At 41.2% G+C, this 20,353-nt stretch overlaps 4 protein-coding genes across 4 annotated transcripts in view; 3 read left to right on the top strand and 1 right to left on the bottom strand.

The window, feature by feature from the left end:
• Positions 1–15,956, top strand: part of LOC6732470 — a 57,540-nt gene extending 41,584 nt beyond the window's left edge. Inside the window, exons 3-7 of the mRNA XM_016178224.2 lie at positions 12,844–13,055; positions 14,110–14,245; positions 14,305–14,561; positions 14,621–14,792; positions 15,279–15,956. Coding sequence (XP_016025107.1) covers positions 12,844–13,055; positions 14,110–14,245; positions 14,305–14,561; positions 14,621–14,792; positions 15,279–15,415 — 914 coding nt within the window. The 3' untranslated portion in view covers positions 15,416–15,956. The remainder of the gene's footprint in view (positions 1–12,843; positions 13,056–14,109; positions 14,246–14,304; positions 14,562–14,620; positions 14,793–15,278) is intronic.
• Positions 901–1,658, bottom strand: LOC6732471. The gene is made up of 2 exons (XM_002079555.4): positions 1,499–1,658; positions 901–1,389 (listed from the first exon to the last, which is right to left on the bottom strand). Exons 1-2 carry the CDS (start codon positions 1,569–1,571, stop codon positions 1,154–1,156), a joined length of 309 nt encoding a protein of 102 aa, XP_002079591.1. The 5' UTR covers positions 1,572–1,658; the 3' UTR covers positions 901–1,153.
• Positions 2,667–5,620, top strand: LOC27207057 (phenoloxidase-activating factor 2). The gene is made up of 2 exons (XM_016182808.3): positions 2,667–4,701; positions 4,830–5,620. Exons 1-2 carry the CDS (start codon positions 4,522–4,524, stop codon positions 5,589–5,591), a joined length of 942 nt encoding a protein of 313 aa, XP_016025108.1. The 5' UTR covers positions 2,667–4,521; the 3' UTR covers positions 5,592–5,620.
• A 2,701-nt stretch (positions 15,957–18,657) lies between the features above and the next one.
• LOC27207880 (retinoid-inducible serine carboxypeptidase) lies at positions 18,658–20,149 on the top strand. The gene is made up of 2 exons (XM_016183520.3): positions 18,658–19,681; positions 19,737–20,149. Exons 1-2 carry the CDS (start codon positions 18,715–18,717, stop codon positions 20,045–20,047), a joined length of 1,278 nt encoding a protein of 425 aa, XP_016025106.1. The 5' UTR covers positions 18,658–18,714; the 3' UTR covers positions 20,048–20,149.
• The last annotated feature ends 204 nt before the right edge of the window (positions 20,150–20,353 follow it).

Here is a 20,353-nt window from a genome sequence, read left to right as displayed (position 1 = left end):
ATAATTGTAAAGGAATATGTTTAATTATCGCTTTTAACTTTAATGCAAATCACTATAGGTGGATTAACATAGCAGCATTTGTTTTCTTATCATAATCAACTTGTTCCTATCTGATGGGTCTGCGCCACTAAAGAAGGCATCATGAAAACTCAAACGACCTGCCTCACCTGGCACACACGCACACATACATGTATATTTTGCACCTGCCCGAGGGTGAAAAGCATACACACGATTGCACAACAACACAATGGCAACTTTATCGCTAGCAAGCTAAACAAATACAAATAGATTAGTTCAAAAGTTCAGGGCGTTGTTCGAACGTTTGGATGCCAAAAGTCAAATTGTGTCAACTGTTGGGGCGGCGAGAAAAGACTGGCAAAAGGGCGGAAAACATGTCAAGGCCTTTTCGACATGTGGGTGGTTCGACAAGCTAAACAAATTGAATGCGAGCCGGCAGATTGACGGCTGGCCCTGCAACTCGGACCGGCTTATTGAAAGGCGGTGTTTGGGAAATGGGAATTGGAATGGGGGTCAAAGGTGAGCCACACAGACCACATTTGAATTGCAAAGCAGTCAGCACGATGGTGACACCTTCCGTAATGCATCCACAGATATGTGCTAACTAAAGATCTTCGTTCGAGTGGAAAATTAAAATCCTGATCAGAGACTGCGAGAACTATTCCCATACCACCTACTACTCCCTTCTGCGTATTTCTTCAATTACTTTGCATAAATACCAGGGAAACGACAACCTAATTAGCTTTTAGACACGGCTTCATTTCATTACGCAAATGGTCCCGGGTGTATAATTTTAATACGCAATTACTGGCGTTTCAATGACACTCAATGATGCCTGATAACAGACACCATTATCACCCCCACCATTACAAAACCAAGAGCTAGGAGCAATAAATTTAATCCGCAGGCTTGGGTTACCTTGACTGTTGCTCAGTGGCAAGGCTTTAAACATTTGACAATTTATGCGAAAATTATGTGCGAATCGGAGTGGTGTTACCAGGGTGACTTAAGAGGAAAAGCGAGAGATCTCTTTATTGCGAACGGTTTCCGCCCAGCCCGCCATTAATCAATTGGTTTGGTTGTCATGCCGTCGAATCTCAAAGTTCCCTCCAAATATCCCACTCCTCTTGGAGTCCTACTTGTTCAGCATCCTCGATTTCGTAGAAGATTTGCATGGGGCAGACAAAGTTGTAGAATTGCCGCAGTACGAAGAACACGGACTCGAACATGATGTCCCGCTTCCGGAAAAGGAGCTCAGGGCGCAGATTGGACAGACGCCTAGGTAGTGACAGTGCAGTAGGCTCAACGCACTGGACTGGTGGAGTGGACACAGGGGTGGAGTGCCTAGGTATAAGAAAGCCTTGCCAAGCGCTGTTGGAGAAAAATTTCATTAAAAGCTTATACCATCTGCTTAAAATTGAATAGCCTTAAAAATATTTGGATGAGATCGACCGGGCGCCTTAATTGTATCATTACTTACCACGTGCAAGCTTTCGAAATGCTTGTTTAATTGGGTCGAGCGGCTGGTGTTTCTTTTGATACTTCAATTTCATTTTTCGAGTTGTGTTTCAAACGGAGGACCGAGCGGAAAAGCGGAGCCTACTCCTTTGAAATGGCTCACCCCACCACTTCTGGATCCTAATTGGCACCGCCACCGACCTAAAACCCACAAGCAGCCACCACGAGGCCTCAATTGCACTTTGTGGTTGGCTTGGCGGTGCGGCTTTCACTTTGCTTTGAAATCGCCAGTGTAATGTCATTAAATTTATTGACCTGAGCCAAATTGTTCGAATCCAACTTAAGGTCGAGCGCAATTGAACATTCATTAAGATTGAGGTGTTTAATAATTATGTAAAATTCTGAGGATCTTGAATAAAAGAAAAAACTCAATTTGCAAATAGAATTTTAATATTTTCTGTACTGTATAAATAAAATAAAAAAAAAATCGATAAAAAAAAACTAAGTAAGCGGTTAATTATAGTAACGTAAAATTAGCATCTTACATATATTTAACAGCTACAACACCGTTCCATATATTTTAAAAGTGATAAAATGCACCTAATTTAACAATTTAAATCCCTTTGCTTGTAGGCTGTATGATTTTTTGTCACTTTATTTACCACTCTTAATTGCTGAAACGCATTATTAATCCTCTTACAACATTATACCGTCATTTCGGTTGCACAACTCGAACTGATGGTTAAGCCCTCTTCACTGAAACATTTTTTGCAGACGATAATTACCAAAATGATCTGCCAGGACACGCGCAAACACCCAGCAGTTATGCGTTTGAAAAAGTATCAGTTGGTGGAAAGCTGAGAGCAAAAAATGTTGAATTAAACGCAGCATACATTCTGGCCGAATGCAAAATATCCCCCTGCTGCTGAACAAACACATTTAAAATGCAATCAATTGGGCGCCCAAGCGACGCGGGCGTATCGCAAAATGGAATTTAATTGTGGCCGCATTTATTTATTAATTGATTTTCCTCCTTGTCCCGGGCAACAAATTAATAAAGTTTTTTAGGAGCAAGTTTCACCTCAAAACTTTCATTTCATTTATAGGATTAACGCTTAAAAAATATATGAATTATATTTTAAATTATCTTTGCACTCTTTACTGTTTAGACATTGAGTATCTTCTAATCAGGACTCTTCAAGACTTTCAAGACTGCCTTTCGATATTCGTCTTAGATGAACGCCCTCAGCTCCAGATGGGCAATTTGCCGGGAGCATTATTATCTGTCCAGCCCGAGGACATTAAGACGGTGCTCGTTCATTAACCAATAAAGCTCGCTGGATAATTGCAATTACCATTAACTGCTCTCATGGCTTACGAGCGCAATCCTCTCGAGCTTGACAAGCGGCAAGAAAACTTCCACGCTTTCTGGCTTCAATTCGAAAAGCCATCACTTCATCATTCGCCCCGTATCCTGTCCCAACCAACCGCACACTTTAACAATTATTGCCGACCACACGTGGACATGGACAAGGATCTGGACATGGACATGGACACAGATACGGATAAGGAGTCGTAGTCCGAGCTTGTAATGTGCTCAATTTTTCGCATTTTGCACATCCGTCGGCCGGAACGTAGCCCAGGCGAAAGCGGGTTCGAATGGCCACCTGCCAGCTGTAATAATATTAAACAATATATATAAATCACTCAGCTGTCCGGCGCACACAGCGGTAGGAGCACAAGGATCCGAAAAGGAGTGACAGGGAGGGGCTTCATAAAAATTTACCGCCATAATGCTTATTTTAAAAGTCAATATGTTCGGTGCCTGTTATTTTAACACCCGGCGTGTCCAGGTGTCCTGGTCGCATCCGCTTGCGAAAAGTACGAGACAGGCGACAGGATCCAGAAAAGCTAAAGGAAGAGCAGCGGCAGGAGCAAAGTGTCAGGGGCCAACGTCACAGCCCACAACACACAACATAAACATAAAGTGAAAAGCCGGGCGAGAAAGGAGCAGGCTGTCGGGAAATAAGTTGGAAGGTCCCAGGACTCCTGGCCCTGTTTCCCCTTACTTTCCATTTTTATTTTTACCCTGCTTTTTTTTCTTGTTTGCGGCCATCTAAAGCCAAGCGTCACATGTCGCCAGGATGAAAGGGAGCGGCAGCTTGTTGTTCATATCCTGGCCTGTCGTCCGTTTATGTGACGTGATTATGTGCAAAAAGTGCAACAGGCAGCAGGACCAACCCACCGTGTAAAGTAGCCCTCGAGCAATGCGGATGTCGAGGACAGGCTAGCGGGTGAGGACGAAGACGAGGTTGAGGTTGAGGGCAACTGACGGTGGTGTCTCACCTTCGTCGACTTCGAGCTGCAGGCTCGTTCGGCTTACACGTGATTTTTGCAGAAATATCGTGGGAGAGTCGAGATGCCAGGGGCGGCTGTCAGCCAACTTATTCCGGTCAATGTGGTTTATTTTAAGCAGCAAAACTGGCTGCATTTGTAAATTTAATAAAATAAGCAATCACTTTACTTACAAACGCATTAAATAGACATTGAATTTAAACTTGATTGAAGCGGTTCTTATCTGGGCACGTTCTCATAGTGTTATCATCTCAGAAAACCAAAAAAGCTAGCGAACTTCGTGCGGTGCCTATATACCCTTTCTGTTAATATATGTTCAGAAAGACAGGACGAAATAAATTGAAAGTAGCTTTATGAGAAATTTGTAAGCAGCTTAAAAGCTAAAACTAAGATTCAATGGAAACGGACGTTAAGACGATTTTCTCAAGAATACGTTTTTTTTTTTCTTTCGTGTACAAAGAAAATGGATTTTATCTTATATAGCGAGAAACCAGTCCATTTGATATTAAATTTCGTGTTGTGGACGACAACTCCTTAGCTGTCCCTCGCAACGAATTACCCGTCCGAAAGCTGTATAATAACCTGATTGTGCGTTAATAAAATCTTGCACACTGATTCAACTCAGTTTGCTGGCAGCATCCGACTTGCACAGTTGGAAAAAAGTAATATCAAAGCTCACGGCCTCCGATCATGAGAACCACATTCTACCCAGAATTTATTAAATGGATTTTAATTTCGACTCTTGCCATTTGTACGATTGCTGTGCCCCAGGAAGAAGATTATGAAAGTGACGATGATGGAGATGGAGACCTGGGTCTGGGACCCCCTGAAAACATAGCAGAGCGAACCACATTTGGGCCAGAAAAAAAAGTAAGCACGTGAAAACCCAAGTTATTGCAACTTTTTCAAAATACCATATCTCTTTTAAAAATTGCTTACGTCAAAAGAAGAACTAATAATAATTAAAAAAAAAAACCAAAACAAATGTGTTTATTTAGGACAAATTTTTGAGTCTGAGTGGGTCTAATACGTGCGGCATGCGTTTAATTGGTCAGGAGGTTTTTCCCATCAACAAAACTTTCCAAACACAATTCGGTGAAAATCCCTGGATGGCGGCCATTTATGCCGATGGGATATATGTAGCCGCAGCCACTTTGATTCGAAACGATGTGGTGATCACTGCTTCGTATCCGATTGAGAATACACCGCAGGGTCAAATTTCTGTGGAAGCTGGCGATTGGGATCGACTGAGAACGGTGGAGAGGAAACCGCACCACAGCCGTTGCGTTAGGAGCATCGTGTTCCATGAGCAGCTGGCCCTCATCTTCCTGGATGCACCGTTCTTTGGCACACATATTGCTTCCATTTGCATGCCTCTTCCGGAGTCTGTTTTCATCGAAGACGCCTGCCGGACCATTGGGTGGGGACAACCCTCCTCCAGTTCAGCCTCCTCCAACCAATCGGATATCCTGTGGTTCAGAAACTACGCCGTCATGACCCACGAGGACTGTCTCGCTGAACTACCACCAGGATCGTATTCAGATACGAATGTTCTTTGCGGAGCTGATTTGTTCAACGAGTTCAGTCCCCACAATGTTGGAGGAGGACTTTTCTGCTTTGTTGGGCGATACGTCCTGGCCGGACTCGCACTATCGGGCAAGGACTGGGAACCAGATACTAGACCCGCTCGATTTCTGAATATTTCTCCATTTGTGCCCTGGATCAAAAATGAATTTGTTTTAAGAAACTTAACTCTATAAAATATTTTTCCATATTGTTGGAAATATAATGCTTAGGAACTAAACTAATTTTTTATACAAACTATAGTTGTTATATAATATCTTTATATGTCTAAAGAACAATCTCAAGTAAGTTATACACAGAAGATATTTTCTCCCAGCACACAATTCATGTAATAAATAAGCCATGAATATTAAAATTGCAGAATTTTGCCTCTACTTTAATTAAAACTCAAACAACTAATAAGCGCTCTCTTAGTGGGAACCGAAACAAAAACATAAGCGGCTGGTGACGATCGATCCACAATCACATGCTTATCACCTCCAGCTTTGGCTGAGTTCTCGGAACTGATGACGCGTAACTTTTACTGAAAAAAACCGAAACAGCGACGAGAACGAGAACGTGAAATTCAATTCGTTGACCGGGTGCCTATTTTGCTTTTTCGGTGCAACCGAATGCTATTTCAATGTGCTGGTCGCCTGTTCTATTAGCAAACTATTTAAAATGTTTTAAACTTTTCCATCCGAATTGTTGTTAAATTTTGATATAAACAAAATAAAAACATTTACACCCATGGCCGACCGGTACTTACTTGTTTATGATCGAGGCAACGGAGCGTATGCGTTATATGTACAAACGCACGTGTGTACGAAAAGCGTACTAAATTGCCCTTTTGTTGTTGCTCTCCTCGCCTTACGCCGTCCCTCTCACATCCGCTGGGGGTGGGGGACTACGGCGTAACGGTGAATCCGTAAGCTTCTAGGAAATACGGTATTATTTTGTACTAATTCGAATAGGCGAGCAGCTTTTAAAAGCATGGCGACGTCTACCCACTGATAAGTGGCATTATGACTGAACCCACACACGCTCACCAACTACATACGCTCGTTCACATACATATGTATATGGGTTTGTGTTCAGATAATGATTGTGTGCGCACGGGTATTGAAATATATGTATTTATATATATGTATTCGTCTGTTTGCTTTTTATCAGAGAACTGCAAGGGTGGCATTTTTTACCACTCGACTCACACCCAACAATTTTGTGTGCGGGTGCTACCCGCCACGCACATCGCGGGTACTTACAAACACACAGTATACATCTGCACATGTAGACAAGACACCCCGTTGTGCCCGCACCCGAATCAATACGGTGACCTGCGTCGCGGGTGCCGATCATACTCGGCACCCATAACGGAGGGTAGAGAAGACAAACAGTCAGAAAAAGACAAATGCCTAAAAAGGGATGAGTGACAAAAGCACTTGTGGGTTTCCCGTTAAACACATGGGTGTTTCCAAAAATACTCGGGTGTTTCGAAAAATACTCGGGTAATAGTCTCTATCAGTCTATCTACTCTTGTAGATAGTCGAGTCACAGACAAGATGCGTAACTCCATACGTTTTACACTCCATACGTTTATACACTATTCTTTCGGCGTGACTCTAGACTTTGTCGAATACTTTGTAAAATATGCCCTTCATCTTATTATTATATTTTATTATAATTATATATATTATATAATATTTTATTATATTATATATTATAAATATATATATATGTATTTTAATTATTATAAATATATATATATTATATTATATATTATTATATATTATATAAACTATAAATTATAGTAAAAATAATAGTAATAGTAATAATGCTAATAGCCGAATCTATGTACATAATGTCACAAAATTCATTTCAAAAATGAATTTATGCAAGAATATTTGTCATTAGAGTATTCAGCTAGCGACTTGTGAAAAAAGTAAGGCAATGATTCGAAACGGGTGGCACCCGACATGAGCACGAAATTTTTCTTGGGTATTCCCTTTTACCCTTCATTTCTTATACCCGTCGCGCTTCCACCCATACAAATTTGAGGCGTACAAAAAATGACCTGCGGCCGATCGTTGACTGTGCGTCCACTCACCCATACGGCTCTTGCGCAGCAGGCCTCGGGTGGTTTTTTTACTCGTAACAAAAACACAACGTTGGTAAAACACCCGAATATTTTTTGTTGCCGTAAGTAGGGTGTCAAAAAAGACGGGGTGCCTAGAGACCGAGTGTTTATCGGGTGGACGTAGAGTGCCAGTGGCGGGCTGCAGTTCTCTGCTTTTTATACCTATGGTGGGGGTCTGGCACTGGGGTAATTTGCTTATTGGCACTCTCACAAAGCTTTAGACTAATTTGCCTAAACACATAAGCACTGAAAGAAACTATTTTTGATTTTAAGTTGTAATCTGACTTATAACTTAACCTTGACTTATTCACAATGTAGACATAACAAATATTGCCCATACATATACTTGCACTTATTTAAGAAATTTGTGAAATTTTTAGAAGATATCTGTCGACTGTACTGTGAATGAGTTATCAAAAAGAAAACAGGATTTCAGTTTATTTAAATAAAATATTTTTGTAATTTAGTTAGTTTAAGTCTTATACATGCACTACGCATGCATGCTTTTATCGAGCTTACTATTATTATTGGATTATGATTAGGAATAAGTTACATTATACAGTTTTCAGTTGTGCCTTTTAGGAGAAGAACAAATTGCATTCGTCGCTTTAAAGCTTAATTTTGTTTGAATTCTTAACTAATTGTTTTCTCCAAGTGCACAGTAAAAATCAAATTTATCCATAACGTAAGTACTTCCACCAGATCACTGAACGCCTGGGATTTTGGATAAATGGTCAGCGTGGAAGAGCGGCGATACAAACGGAAAGTGATTTCCTAGGCTCCCCGGATACAAAATGTATCTGAAGCTATTGCACAATGGTTGATGTGGGAACTTGGGAATTCTAGGGGTAGTGACGACATCATTCTCGATCTCTTTCCAACTGAGTGTGTCATACCTTATGAGCGGGGTCTCGGCCCCTCCGCTGCGACCCCTCTGCACCATAGCTCGGTTACACAAGTCAAATTCAACCTTGGCACTTATCCACTCGAGTGGAGCGTGCGAGATGCAATCGACAAACGGCTTTCAAATGGTTTCTGGTCGCTTGGTATGAAAAGTTTATAATTTCGTATTTAACAAAAAAATAATGTTTTTTCGCTCGAGGGGTGTGCGATCATTAAAGTTTATAAACATTTCCAGCGCCGCTCTTGCTTTTCGATCGTTTTCTGTGGAAAACGACAAGCTACAAGTTAATGATGTTTAGCAGCTGAGATGAAGTCATGCATTTTACGGCTCGGAGTAACAATTTGTTGCTCGACAAATATGGTACTAAGTTCACTACCATGCCATAAGCTACAGGAAAACTTCGATATAATGTGCACTTAGTCATTGGATCAAAAATACAAAAAATTTGGTTTGAAAAAACTAAACATTTTTAATTCTACAATGAAATTATGTTATATTTAGGGGAAATATAATACTTGTTTTTATAAGAAGCGTTATTTATAAAACTGTTTTTTAGTGAATTTAACTAAATGTAATAAGTAAAATAATTGTAAATTTAATTTGCTGAGAAAGTGGGAATATATTTTCTTCCTTATCGAGTGCGTACTGTGAAACTGATTGCAGAGGCAATCAAAAGTGTAAGTGTGTCAGCGGTCTCTCTGCCGCTGAACACGAGCAACTTGCCTCCCGCTCTCATTCCACTCACCCTCTCACTCACACTTGCTCCGTTCGTCGTTCGCTCGCTGTTTCTGTCGCACCACCAACTGCCGTCTCTCTCTTACTCACCCACCACCGGGGCGGTCAACGATCTCCAAAATTTGGAGCCCGGGTTCGTTGACCCGTCGAAAAAGAAAGCACCACTTCTGCAGCGTCACGCGCTGAGTTCTCTGATCGCCTGGTAGGCGCAACAGGCGTCTGATTTTTCTTTCAATCGTCGATCGGTGGGTGCCAGTGGTTTTTGATGGTGCTGCTGGGGCTGGTGGGGCCCTCGGTGGGTCAGGGACGGGCCCTGAACGTGACACCGTTGGCGGCCACTCAACTTGGAGCGTTGAACCTTGGGCCAACCGAGGTCAGCGAACGCGCCCAAAAAAGTGGGTCAGCGAAGAGCATCCAACGCGCAGCCGTCCGGATGAAATTCACTTTCGTTTTTTATGTAGAAATCGATAGCCGGCTTTGCTCGACGACCAGGCGAACAGACAGCGCTAGTCAACGAAACGTATCTGAATCCCCACTGCGTTCGTATCTGCGAATGTATCTGTATCTGCCACGCACAGTGGACGCAATCAATGAAATAAAATGCGCAATCGATGAGAGAGCTTTATATAACTAAATCTCGTGGAAATATAATATCTCGGAGAACTTTATTCTTTGATATATCTACACATCACATATCCGTATCTGTAAAGCTTGTTTTGTTGTTTTTTACCATTTCAGACATCCGTACAAATTTATTAAATTATATTTACACATATGAATGACACTGTGCGGCTGCGGATGAGTTTGTTGGGCTCTGCGCCACCACCGCCTTCACTTTCGCTTTCAAATCATGATCGATAATATAGGGGCAGCGAGTAACAGGCCAACATAATGCCAAGTGGCTCGCACTTCAGTTCCAGTTGGCCGTTCGCTTCTGGTGGCCTCGTTTTCCAGCCGCGCTGGCTTTTTGGTTTCTCTGTGTTTTGTTGTTTTTATTTGCGTCAAAACTTAAACAATGATTGTGCAGTGGGAGGGGCGACGTGTAAGCGACGTCCGGAGCAGGTCGCTCGTAATGCTGGTTTTAATGCAGCACTCAAGTGGCAAATCGGTCTGGAGCAGCGACGAGGGATTTCGTGAAATCAGATGCAAGCAACATGGACTTTAAGATTGGGAATATTGCTTTTGATAAGAGGAAAAATAATCTGCAAGACGGACATTTTTTGCAAGTAAATAACGATACAATAAATACATGCGCAAGGATTATAATGAGCTGGACAACTGAGGATACATAGTAGCTTACACAAATTTTGCGAAGCAGCTACAATTGTGAGTGAGGCAGCATCTGATTAAAAAGTTTCCACCATATAGCGGCTAAGTAGGCAATGTTCTTTTCGAGAAGCTGAGAACTTGGTTTTCATCCTTGGGTTCATTTTCTGTTCACTTAAAGCTGCTGTCCAGGAGATAGTGGCACCTCTATGAATGGGAGCTAGATTAGAAAAACTGCTATACTCTATTCATAGTTCATAATTATTTCTACGTGTCAGCACAACAAGCTCAACATTATTTATTATTATTTATTATGATAACCTTCTACTCTATCTTATCCATTCTGAGGCCCTTTGAGGTTTTATGGGCTCCTTTCCGATCCATTTGCAGTTGTTATTGTTTTTTTTTTTTTTGGTTTTTTCCAAGCCGATGCCCGCTTCAGGTTTTCCAAGGTTTTCCAGTTCGATCGAGACGACGAGCCCAAGGTTTCCTTAAGTTAAATACGTGTGCCGCCAAGTTGGCAGCAGCGTTGTTGGCCGTCTTCTGTTGGCCTGGCCAAAATAGAACAGCAACGGTTTCTAAATAGTCTTCCTATGGTCGTTTGCTCTCATTACCCCGTCCCAAAAGGTACCCTTCTCGCCATTCGGCAAAACAAATAGTGCTCTGTTTACGCAAATTTGTGCTGGCCAACAAACGGCGGCCGGCTAGAAAAGCCGGCAATATGGATGAGATTAGTTTTTTCGTACTATTTCGATCCGGCGTTCAGCGTTGGAAAAAAGCAGCTGCCAAGCAGACGGGGCAGCATGAAATTTTTATGCTGATATGAAAACAACAAAACGAAACGACAACGCGCTCCGTACGCAGCCAGTGCCATTAAAATCAACGTGAAACAACAATTAGTATTCAAGGTTAACCAGAAACGAACCGCGAGCAGTCGACGACGAGCTCAGTTGCCAACTGGGGACAAGCAATTGTTTAAACAGACCCCCTCGTTGGGCCCCTAGAAACCGGTTACTGTTTCTTTTTTTTCCATTTACTATTAACAATTTATAAATAGCTTAGGAACAAACAAGTCCTGGTTACTGACCACTTGCCTCCTAGATGATTGGATATGTTGAGCAAAGTTTCAGTATAACCAAAAAAAAAACTTTAAAAAAATATATATATTTATAATTAAAAGCAAGTTATAAATGTAAAGTATAAACAATTAGTATGCAAAAATTTATATTATTTATTTGCAAAAACTAATAATTAAACAGATTCCTATCCAACCTATGCTAGTATATCAAGTGTAGCATTCAGATACAAAATGGATTTAAGTACTGCCATCACCACAGAGATACTTTCCACTTGAGATACCCAAACATCAGATACGCACCCATTAACTACCACTTACTCGGAGCTCCCATCTGTTATAATATGCTCGCAGCCACAAAATCTTTGCTTCTTTCCCGGAGGTCAATGAACTCTGCGAGCTGCCCAGCAACCTTTGACAGTGGGCTCCACCTGAAGATTCTGGGCACCTGGTCGCCTGCCCCAACTCGATTTCCTACATGGCAGACTTCACTTGCTCGTCATCGATGGTTGTAAAAGAAAAAAACCGAGCCCCTTTATGATTTACGGCTCTCTCGGGGAGGGTCAGCCCCTTCTGAAGCATTCACTTTCGGTTTTAAATTTTCTAGGAAGCTTTTTATAATTTCGAACAGGCGAACAGCTTGAGGCAGGCGTTCCAACTGCTGATCGCACAATTGTATTTTATAATCAACTTTTTGAGGGCGACTCTTCCGGTTGTCTCTTTCACACACGCGGGCTATTCGTATAACGGAGAGTTTGTTTGTTTTTGGCCTTTTTTGGGGGTTTCATGGTCGGTGACCCACTTTTTATTCCACGCAGCAGAGGTGCGATACACAGCGAAAAAATAAATATAATAGCAGTAAAATAATATCAAAATAAAAATAATTAAAAAATAAATGTAAGTTTAATATACCAATAAGGAACAATTATTTATAGAACTTTTTAATATTTTTTTTAATTATGTAAATCTCAAATAACCTTCATGGTTTTTATGATTCTTATTTAAGGTGCCAAGTATTTTATTCTACTGTTAATGTTTTTCTTACACTTAAAGATATCATAATAAATTACCAGCTGTGAAGGTGTAATAAGAGTGTGTTTTATATAAATGTTTAAAGTTTGTGTATTTTTGGGCTTATCCCCCATGATTTACCCCTTGGTGAGGAGCAGTTTAAGTTGCTGCCGTACGCGTGGAATCCCGTGTAATCCACTGGGGGATCATAATTAAGCCACAATAACTTGTCATATTTAAGCCTCTCCCGGCTGCTACTGTTCAGCACACTCCGAGTCCATGGCAACAACTCATTACAACGCTCCCGTCCTCTTTTTCCAGGTCTCACTGTGGGGCTGCGGAACGTCAACGTTCGCATACCGTCCGCCGTTAAGCGCGGCGATAATGCGCTCTTAATCTGCAATTATGACATCGAGAACGACACGCTCTACACGGTGAAATGGTATCGGGGCAGACGGGAGTTCTACCGCTATACGCCCAAGGAAAATCCGGCCTGGAAGATATTCACCAAAACGAACGAAATCGATGTCGAGGTGAGTGCAGAGATGTCAACTAAGTGGCTTTTAAAAGGCTACAATTTTAATGTTAACTAACATGAAAAACTAAAATAAAATATATAAATTTAAAATTGTGTATAATTTTAAATTATATAAAAATAATATTAAAACCAAGTAAAAAGACTGCATTTAAAATTTGTTATAAATGTTGAAAATATAACATGCGAAAGCTTTTACTGAGACAGATTGTTCAAAACAGGAATTTACAAAAGCGTATTTTAAACATTTCGTTTTACCACTTTTTTTGGTTGCCGTACCCTGATTAAAATGCTTAAATGGCTATTAATAGCCAAGTTGGCAACACTCGCTTAGTGCTGTGATATGATGATGACGGGCTTTATTGAAACTGAAAGACAGACACGGAGGGGCAAAGCAACGAAGGCAAAAAGTTGCCAATGTAAATTGCTTTAAATAACTGAAGGCAAAGTGCTGCTGATGGGCTTCTTTGTTGCTGCTGCTGTTGCAGTTGCAATGTTGTTGTTGATGCTGCTGCTGCTGCTGCGAGGTTGCTGATGGTATTAACGACAGCAGCAGTTGCAGCAGGGGGCATTGCAAACAATCGACCTGTTTTCGATGTTCATGTGTGCATCCATGTTGGTTTTATGCATGTTAAAAAGTTTTAATTAACAATTTTGACTTCCCATTTGCTGCGCTCTCATTGTTGACTTTAGCTGACATTTCGATATTAAAACGGGAGAATGCACAAAAACCGCATGAAATAAAAAGCGTATATTTAAATATTGTCGATGCACAGCAAAGAAGGTTACGCCTATCTTATGTAATCACTTATGTACGTAAAAGCTGAAAGCAAATAGTTGGTGGTTGCCTTACAAGCTCTATTTACCTGTGCACAATTAATTTATTACAAAAAATATTGGTTAAATGTATTATTTATATTCAATTTATTACTATATGTATGGAGGGCAATGGGTGTTGACAAATTATTAGTTCCGGCTTGATGATTCATTCAATGTATACATTAAAAGATTTAACTTCATCTAGTACTTTTCAAATTCTCTGTACTCTGCAGACTGCCCAATCCAATGCCAGCCACGTTCTCTTGCGAAATGTTCCCACCTCAATATCGGGCAAATTTGCCTGCGAAGTGTCCGCAGATGCACCCACCTTCGATACTTCCATCGTGGCCGCCGACATGGAGGTGGTTGGTAAGTAAGCAGGTGGTTTCTCTTACCCTCCCACTAACCCCAAACGCGTTCTGCCGCAGAATTGCCCACCCAACGACCCATAATTACTGGCATCCATTCAAGATACCGTCTGGGGGACGTTATAAATGGGAACTGCTCATCGGATTACTCCAAGCCGGCAGCGAATCTCACCTGGTGGATCAATGACATACAGGTGCCACCCAATTACCTTCGCATCTACGACATTCAGCGGCACGTGGCCGAGCACCTGGAGTCGGCGGTTTTGGAGATCAAGTTTGTGGTGACAGTACATCACTACATCAAGAGTCGCTTGAAGGTAAGTCGACATATCTTACCATTGCTGGAGCCAACAAAAATGTTCAATTAATTTTGCAGTTGAAATGTTCGGCAAGGATACACGAAATTTACGCACAGGAAAGCGAAAAACTAATCGAGGAAGATCGTCCCAGGATTCTGGCCTCTGGAAGATCACCTGATATGAATATGTATCCATTTGATCAGCCAGGGGATGGAGATGAGCACAACGAACTATTCTTGATCCATTCAAGTAAGTGCTATTATAAATTAACCCATGGAAAAATCCGGAAGTAACTTTTCACTGTTTCGAACATATTAATAATTAACAAAGACAATCGAATGATAAGATACATTCGGTCGTTATTAGGTGAGCTTGTTCTGCCTAAAAATTAGCCCACAGTAAGGAAGATGAGGGAACCAACTGGCCCAAGCGGGCCTGAAGATCTTGTCCTGATTGTTTTTACAAGCCGTACATATATGCACAGGGGAAACATTTATACGCCCGCCATTACAGTGATAAACTGTGGGGCATTAAATCAAAGTTAGCGAAAAAGGACCGAGCACCTTATTATCCTTGTGTGTTTGGCCCTCTGACCGGCAGCGATTTATTAATGCTCTGCGCTAAGTTGGAAGCAATTAATTCAAAGATTAATTTCACCGGCGAGTGCCCTTTCCGAAGCGGATTTCAATCTCTAGCCCCGCCTAAAACAATCTGTTTTGTTCTGTTTTATTTCAGATGCGGCTTGCGGACCATTTGCCTGGCATCCGATTCTGTTTTTGCTGTTGTGGCCAAGTTTCTGGGTTTTGGGCGCCTGGGAGAACTGGCTGTGGAACCTGTTGGAGGCTCGACTTTTCGGCAGGGCGGTGCGGTGATAGGATGGCCAATGGCAGGAGAGATGGACTTTAGGCGGGACTTGAGACGGATGAGAAACCCTGCTCAGGCTCGGCAATAACGGAACCCACATTTAGCGAATCGATTAGCAAATCAAGAGTGAAGGGTCCTCAGCATACCGAATATACCTACTCACATACACCTACATCTATGTTAAGTACGTAACTGTAAAGACAAATGCATTTCCAAAGACCCGTACTCCTCTATTCCTAAGTAAAGTGTAAATAGGCATCGAGCACTTCCTCGCATACTCAACAGGAATATATATATACTACATACATATATATACCATATATATATATATATATATCTACTCTCTAAGCAGGATTCTAAATGTTTGCTTTCGTTGGGTTTTCGACGATTTATTGTTAAGATTGTGGTTTCTAGGCAGATTCATTGTTCTGTTCGTCTGTGTCTGTACAACTAAAATGATTAGCCGTAGCTTTAACTTTAGTGTGATCTTAAGTTGAAAGTGTGCGTATTGATGAAAGCCAAATAAAGATGGTTTTATTTGATCACTTAGTTGCTGTTCTATTCACTTTAAAGGCTCGCAATGGTAAGTAATTACTTTCATTTAAAAAATTCAATCAGATCCTTTTACTGTACACCCCCAAATTACAATAACTTATTGCGGGAGACTCCATGCCCAATATTTGCATGGCTTAGCCACTCGACCATTATCCTTTTTATTGTATTTATGATTCGGTTGACCCTTTCTTGTACAATGTAAAATATTACCGTTTATGTGGAAAAAACAGCTGAAACGGGGAAAACAAAGAACAAAGGACCAAGTTCTCAAGCTGAACCGCAAATGGAAAACTTGTATTTTACGTGACAAAAACAACGCCCAGTTAGCAACAGGAATGGAAATTTGGAGTCGCAATTGGCGGAATGACATGAAAAACAGCGTACAATGGGTGCTGCTGATTTTGGCAACATCCACGTTGCACAGTGCGCTGCACAGTGGGTAAGGTGTTCATCCCACAGATTGTTGCCCCCGCTTGCAATTTCGCACTCGAATGCATATCTGCGTCACAACTCCCTTTTAAGCTATCGCCATAGGGGCAAAAACTGGGCCAGGAGCGTATAGTGTGCTAAACGTCAAGTCTCATAAGATCCTAGAATATGTTTCGAATTGAGATTTATAAATTTGGTAAGTTACATAATAAGATATAAAAATCTACGTAGGTAAACTGGTAAACTGGTAAGCCATCAATGTTACAATGTTAGTTAGTGACGTTAGTTCAAGTAGTGACGAGGCGCACCGAATAGTCTACAATTGCAAAAACATTTTTCGGCCATAGGGATGGCGTACATTTTATATAGTGTATTTACAAATTCAACAGTTGATATCAAAAATTTCTTATGATGATGACGCGAACTATGATTTCTTTTCTATTATTTTCAATTAATTTCTGTAGAGGTTCTGTATAGAGGATATATTCGAGCCATTATACCCTCTGTAAGAGTATAAAAACCAGCTCGTTTTAGGCGCTCGTAAACGTATCTGCAGAATTGCTCTGCCAGTCGGGCCAATTGCTTGAAAATGACTTTTGGCAGCGGCCAAAAAGCAAGCTGCTGGAGCTGCTTAATGGACAATCGAAAACGCATTGAACTGGCAATTTCGGTTTTGCTCCCGTGGCAAATTGATTTCCGTTTGCGGTCGCATCCCAGCGTCAACTGGCCCCTGATGACAGCAGCCGCCGCCAGGTGGCGCACTCATTAAAACTGCACTGCAACCGGGACGGAATTGGCAGTGGGTCGTTTGGTTGGGTGCTTTTCGTTTCAGCCTGATTGGTGGGTGGGTGGTCCTGACGGGCCCAACCACTTGCCGTTGTCAAAAGCAGTCGCAACGAGCCGAGGACGAAGGAGCTGCTTGCATCGTAAGCTTTTTTGTCGTCCTGCTTTTGACTTGCGTGGAACAAACAAACATTTGTTAATTACTTTTCCCGGGTGCAGCCACAGAAAACAGAAATCGGATTCATTTTCCACTCCTCTTGTCCGGCGTTCAGACAGTCGGTTCCATTCTTTCATTTTTTTGACACAGGATTTTCCATTGTTTCAGACGCGTTGAAATTGAAATTAAGCAATTTTAACTTTGACAATTACGACATAAAAACATTGGCGTTGGACATGAAAAGCAGACAACTTTCTTGGACAAATAATTGAAAATGTTGAAGAGAGTTTTGGAAATAACTTATATGTTGTTTTAGCCAACAATTAATTATAGTAGACCAAGTATATAATTGACAGCATTTTTTAAAGATTAGACTGATGTTTTCTTTTATTAAAGCTTCCCAAAAATATTAATCTATTTATTTGTACGTTTCGAAGAAAAGTTTTTAACTTATGCTACAATGGATATCGGATATATGTAGATCCCAAAAATATGTTACACTATTAAAAATTCAACAAAAGGCCCTAAAATATGTTAAAATATTTTAAATTAGATTAAAAGTTCCGACTCATTTCCTCGCCTAAATTAACATTAGGATTGTAATTAAAGTTTAACAACTACATTGAAACGTTTTTTTATAAGAGTTTAGTTCTAGCCGTTGGTTATTTTCATAGTATTTAAAAACTATACCCCTTATTGTACAGCAAATGTAATTTTAAGCTTGTCAAAAAAGAAATACAAAATCAATTTCACCTAATTGCAATAAAATATAGCAAAAGAAAACTATGAAAAGATAATTAATTGTTTAGAAGAGTAAATAGTTCAGGAAATAAAAGGAAGACGTGTTTATATGCACTTAAAAAAATGATGCTCGTGCCTCGGTATGGTAAACAAATGAGGTGATGCTAGTCAAATTAATAAATAAACAAAAGGATCGTTGAAGTCGAGTTCCTCGACTATCAGATACCTGTTACTCAGCTGGGGAAAATGCGAACGCGTAATTATATAATTTACATAGTGACAAAGCGAAATAGAAAGTGTACTTTCAATAAAATAAAATTAAAAAAAAATAAATTAAAAGTGAGTGATAGTCGGCCAGTTATTATATTTATTTAGTATCTTTTTCGGATTATGTTCCAATTTAAGTAATAATTATAGTTCTGATAATCATTATTGTCGAACTACCAAAATACTTTCTTATTTTAGAGTGCTTGAGTCCGAGTGTGAACAGAAATCCATATAAACAAACGTTTATCTGTTATAAAGAGAACCTTAACAATTTTCATGGTCACGTTCCATCCGGTCCAAAATGCTCTCCACTCCGATAAATAGCCGCGATTTCGATCGCGAAGAGCCCAGTGATTTTCTATCATACAATTGAGAATGTGGTGTGGTGCCTTGTCGATTGTGTGTCTCCTGTTCGGAATATCCGAGGCCCGCAAAGGATTTGGTCCTGGCGAACAGGACTGGGGTTACGTGGACGTCCGCGATGGGGCGCACATGTTCTACTGGCTATACTATACCACTGCCAATGTGAGCAGTTATACTGATCGACCGCTGGTTCTGTGGCTCCAGGGCGGACCTGGTGGCTCCTCCACAGCCCTGGGAAATTTCCAGGAGCTGGGACCTGTGGACACGAATGGCGAGCCGCGAGAGGGGAACTGGGTACAGTATGTCAACGTGCTGTTCATTGACAACCCTGTGGGATCAGGGTTTAGCTATGCGGATAACACCAGTCTGCTGGTTACCAACAATGAGGAGCTCGTCGACGACCTCATTAGCTTCATGTTGCACTTCTATAAATTGCACAAAGAGTTCAAGGACGTCCCCCTCCACATTTTCTCGGAGAGTTATGGTGGTAAAATGGCCCCCGCCCTGGCCATTCGACTGGATGAAGCCATGCGCGCCGGTGAGTTGGCGCAACCGGGAACTCTCAAGTCAGTGAATCTCGGCAATCCCTGGATATCAACTCGGCACATCAGCCGCGAGCACTCCAAGTATTTGTTCGTCAATGGCTTGATCGACGAGGATGGGGTGGCTGTTATCGATGCCCAGGAGGAACGAATCTTGAGTGCTCTCAAGAAACACGAGTTTGATAAGGCCACTGATGAGTATTTGAGGTGGTATGAACTCATGCAGCAACTGACTGGCGAGGTCTACCTATACAATACACAGACCCACGTGGATCCTTCAGAGGATAGAACCTACGGCTATGGAGAAGAGTTTATCCGCTTTATAGAGAGAAATGTGAGTGAGGCCCTGCAGATCAATGGCAGTGTCTATGCCTCACAGGTTATGGAAGTGTTGTCTAGCCTTCACGGAGATCGCCTTAAATCGGAAATTAATACGAGTGAGTAATCGGATATATCGAATATATTCTACGTACTTTATAATATTTATTTTAGTTCCGCGCCTGTTGAATGAGACTTCCGTTAAGGTAAATATTTATTCTGGCCAGTTGGACACTTTAGTGCCGACTACAGCCACATTGGCTCTGATCAAGGACTGGGCATGGAATAGCAAGTCGGAATATCTGGAGGCCAATCGCACAACCATCGTTATCAAAGGCATACTTCAGGGTTACGAAAAGGTCGGAGGCAACTTCGGGATGTACTGGATAAATCGGTCGGGCCACATGTCCCCCTCAGATAATCCAGTGGCCATGCAGTATGTCCTTCAATCCGTTACGCAATATGACAGCTATAAAACTGAATAATCTAATATGTAACATAAGACACATCGAATAAAGCATTTCTACCATATAGACGTCGTATGCCAGATGCCCACTTTCGGTATTTTCTGCTGACGTCTTAACCAAGTGCAGAGCTAATATATATTGTGGGTGGGTCTATCGACTGGGGGTCAATGTTTATTTAAAGCAGCGTATATACAAGTTCGTTTTTTTTAGAGGTCTACACTTTGGTTACGCGGCAGCAGACACCAAGGCACTTCCAATAGGTTTATTAAGTATAAACTCTTAGCACAGTCGGACAGTACTTTTTCCATGGTATTAAATACTCTT

This window comes from Drosophila simulans, chromosome 2L, assembly GCF_016746395.2.
Source record: "Drosophila simulans strain w501 chromosome 2L, Prin_Dsim_3.1, whole genome shotgun sequence".
Lineage (NCBI taxonomy): Eukaryota > Metazoa > Arthropoda > Insecta > Diptera > Drosophilidae > Drosophila > Drosophila simulans.
This window is presented reverse-complemented; position numbering and strand designations above follow the sequence as displayed.

Coding starts and splice junctions, on each gene's coding strand:
- LOC6732471 (XM_002079555.4), bottom strand. CDS start 1,571: ATGAAATTGAAGTATCAAAAGAAACACCAGCCGCTCGACCCAATTAAA. Junction 1,390..1,498: donor ATTTCGAAAGCTTGCACGTG/GTAAGTAATGAT, acceptor TTTCTCCAACAG/CGCTTGGCAAGGCTTTCTTA.
- LOC27207880 (XM_016183520.3), top strand. CDS start 18,715: ATGTGGTGTGGTGCCTTGTCGATTGTGTGTCTCCTGTTCGGAATATCC. Junction 19,682..19,736: donor TAAATCGGAAATTAATACGA/GTGAGTAATCGG, acceptor TATTTATTTTAG/TTCCGCGCCTGTTGAATGAG.
- LOC27207057 (XM_016182808.3), top strand. CDS start 4,522: ATGAGAACCACATTCTACCCAGAATTTATTAAATGGATTTTAATTTCG. Junction 4,702..4,829: donor CATTTGGGCCAGAAAAAAAA/GTAAGCACGTGA, acceptor GTGTTTATTTAG/GACAAATTTTTGAGTCTGAG.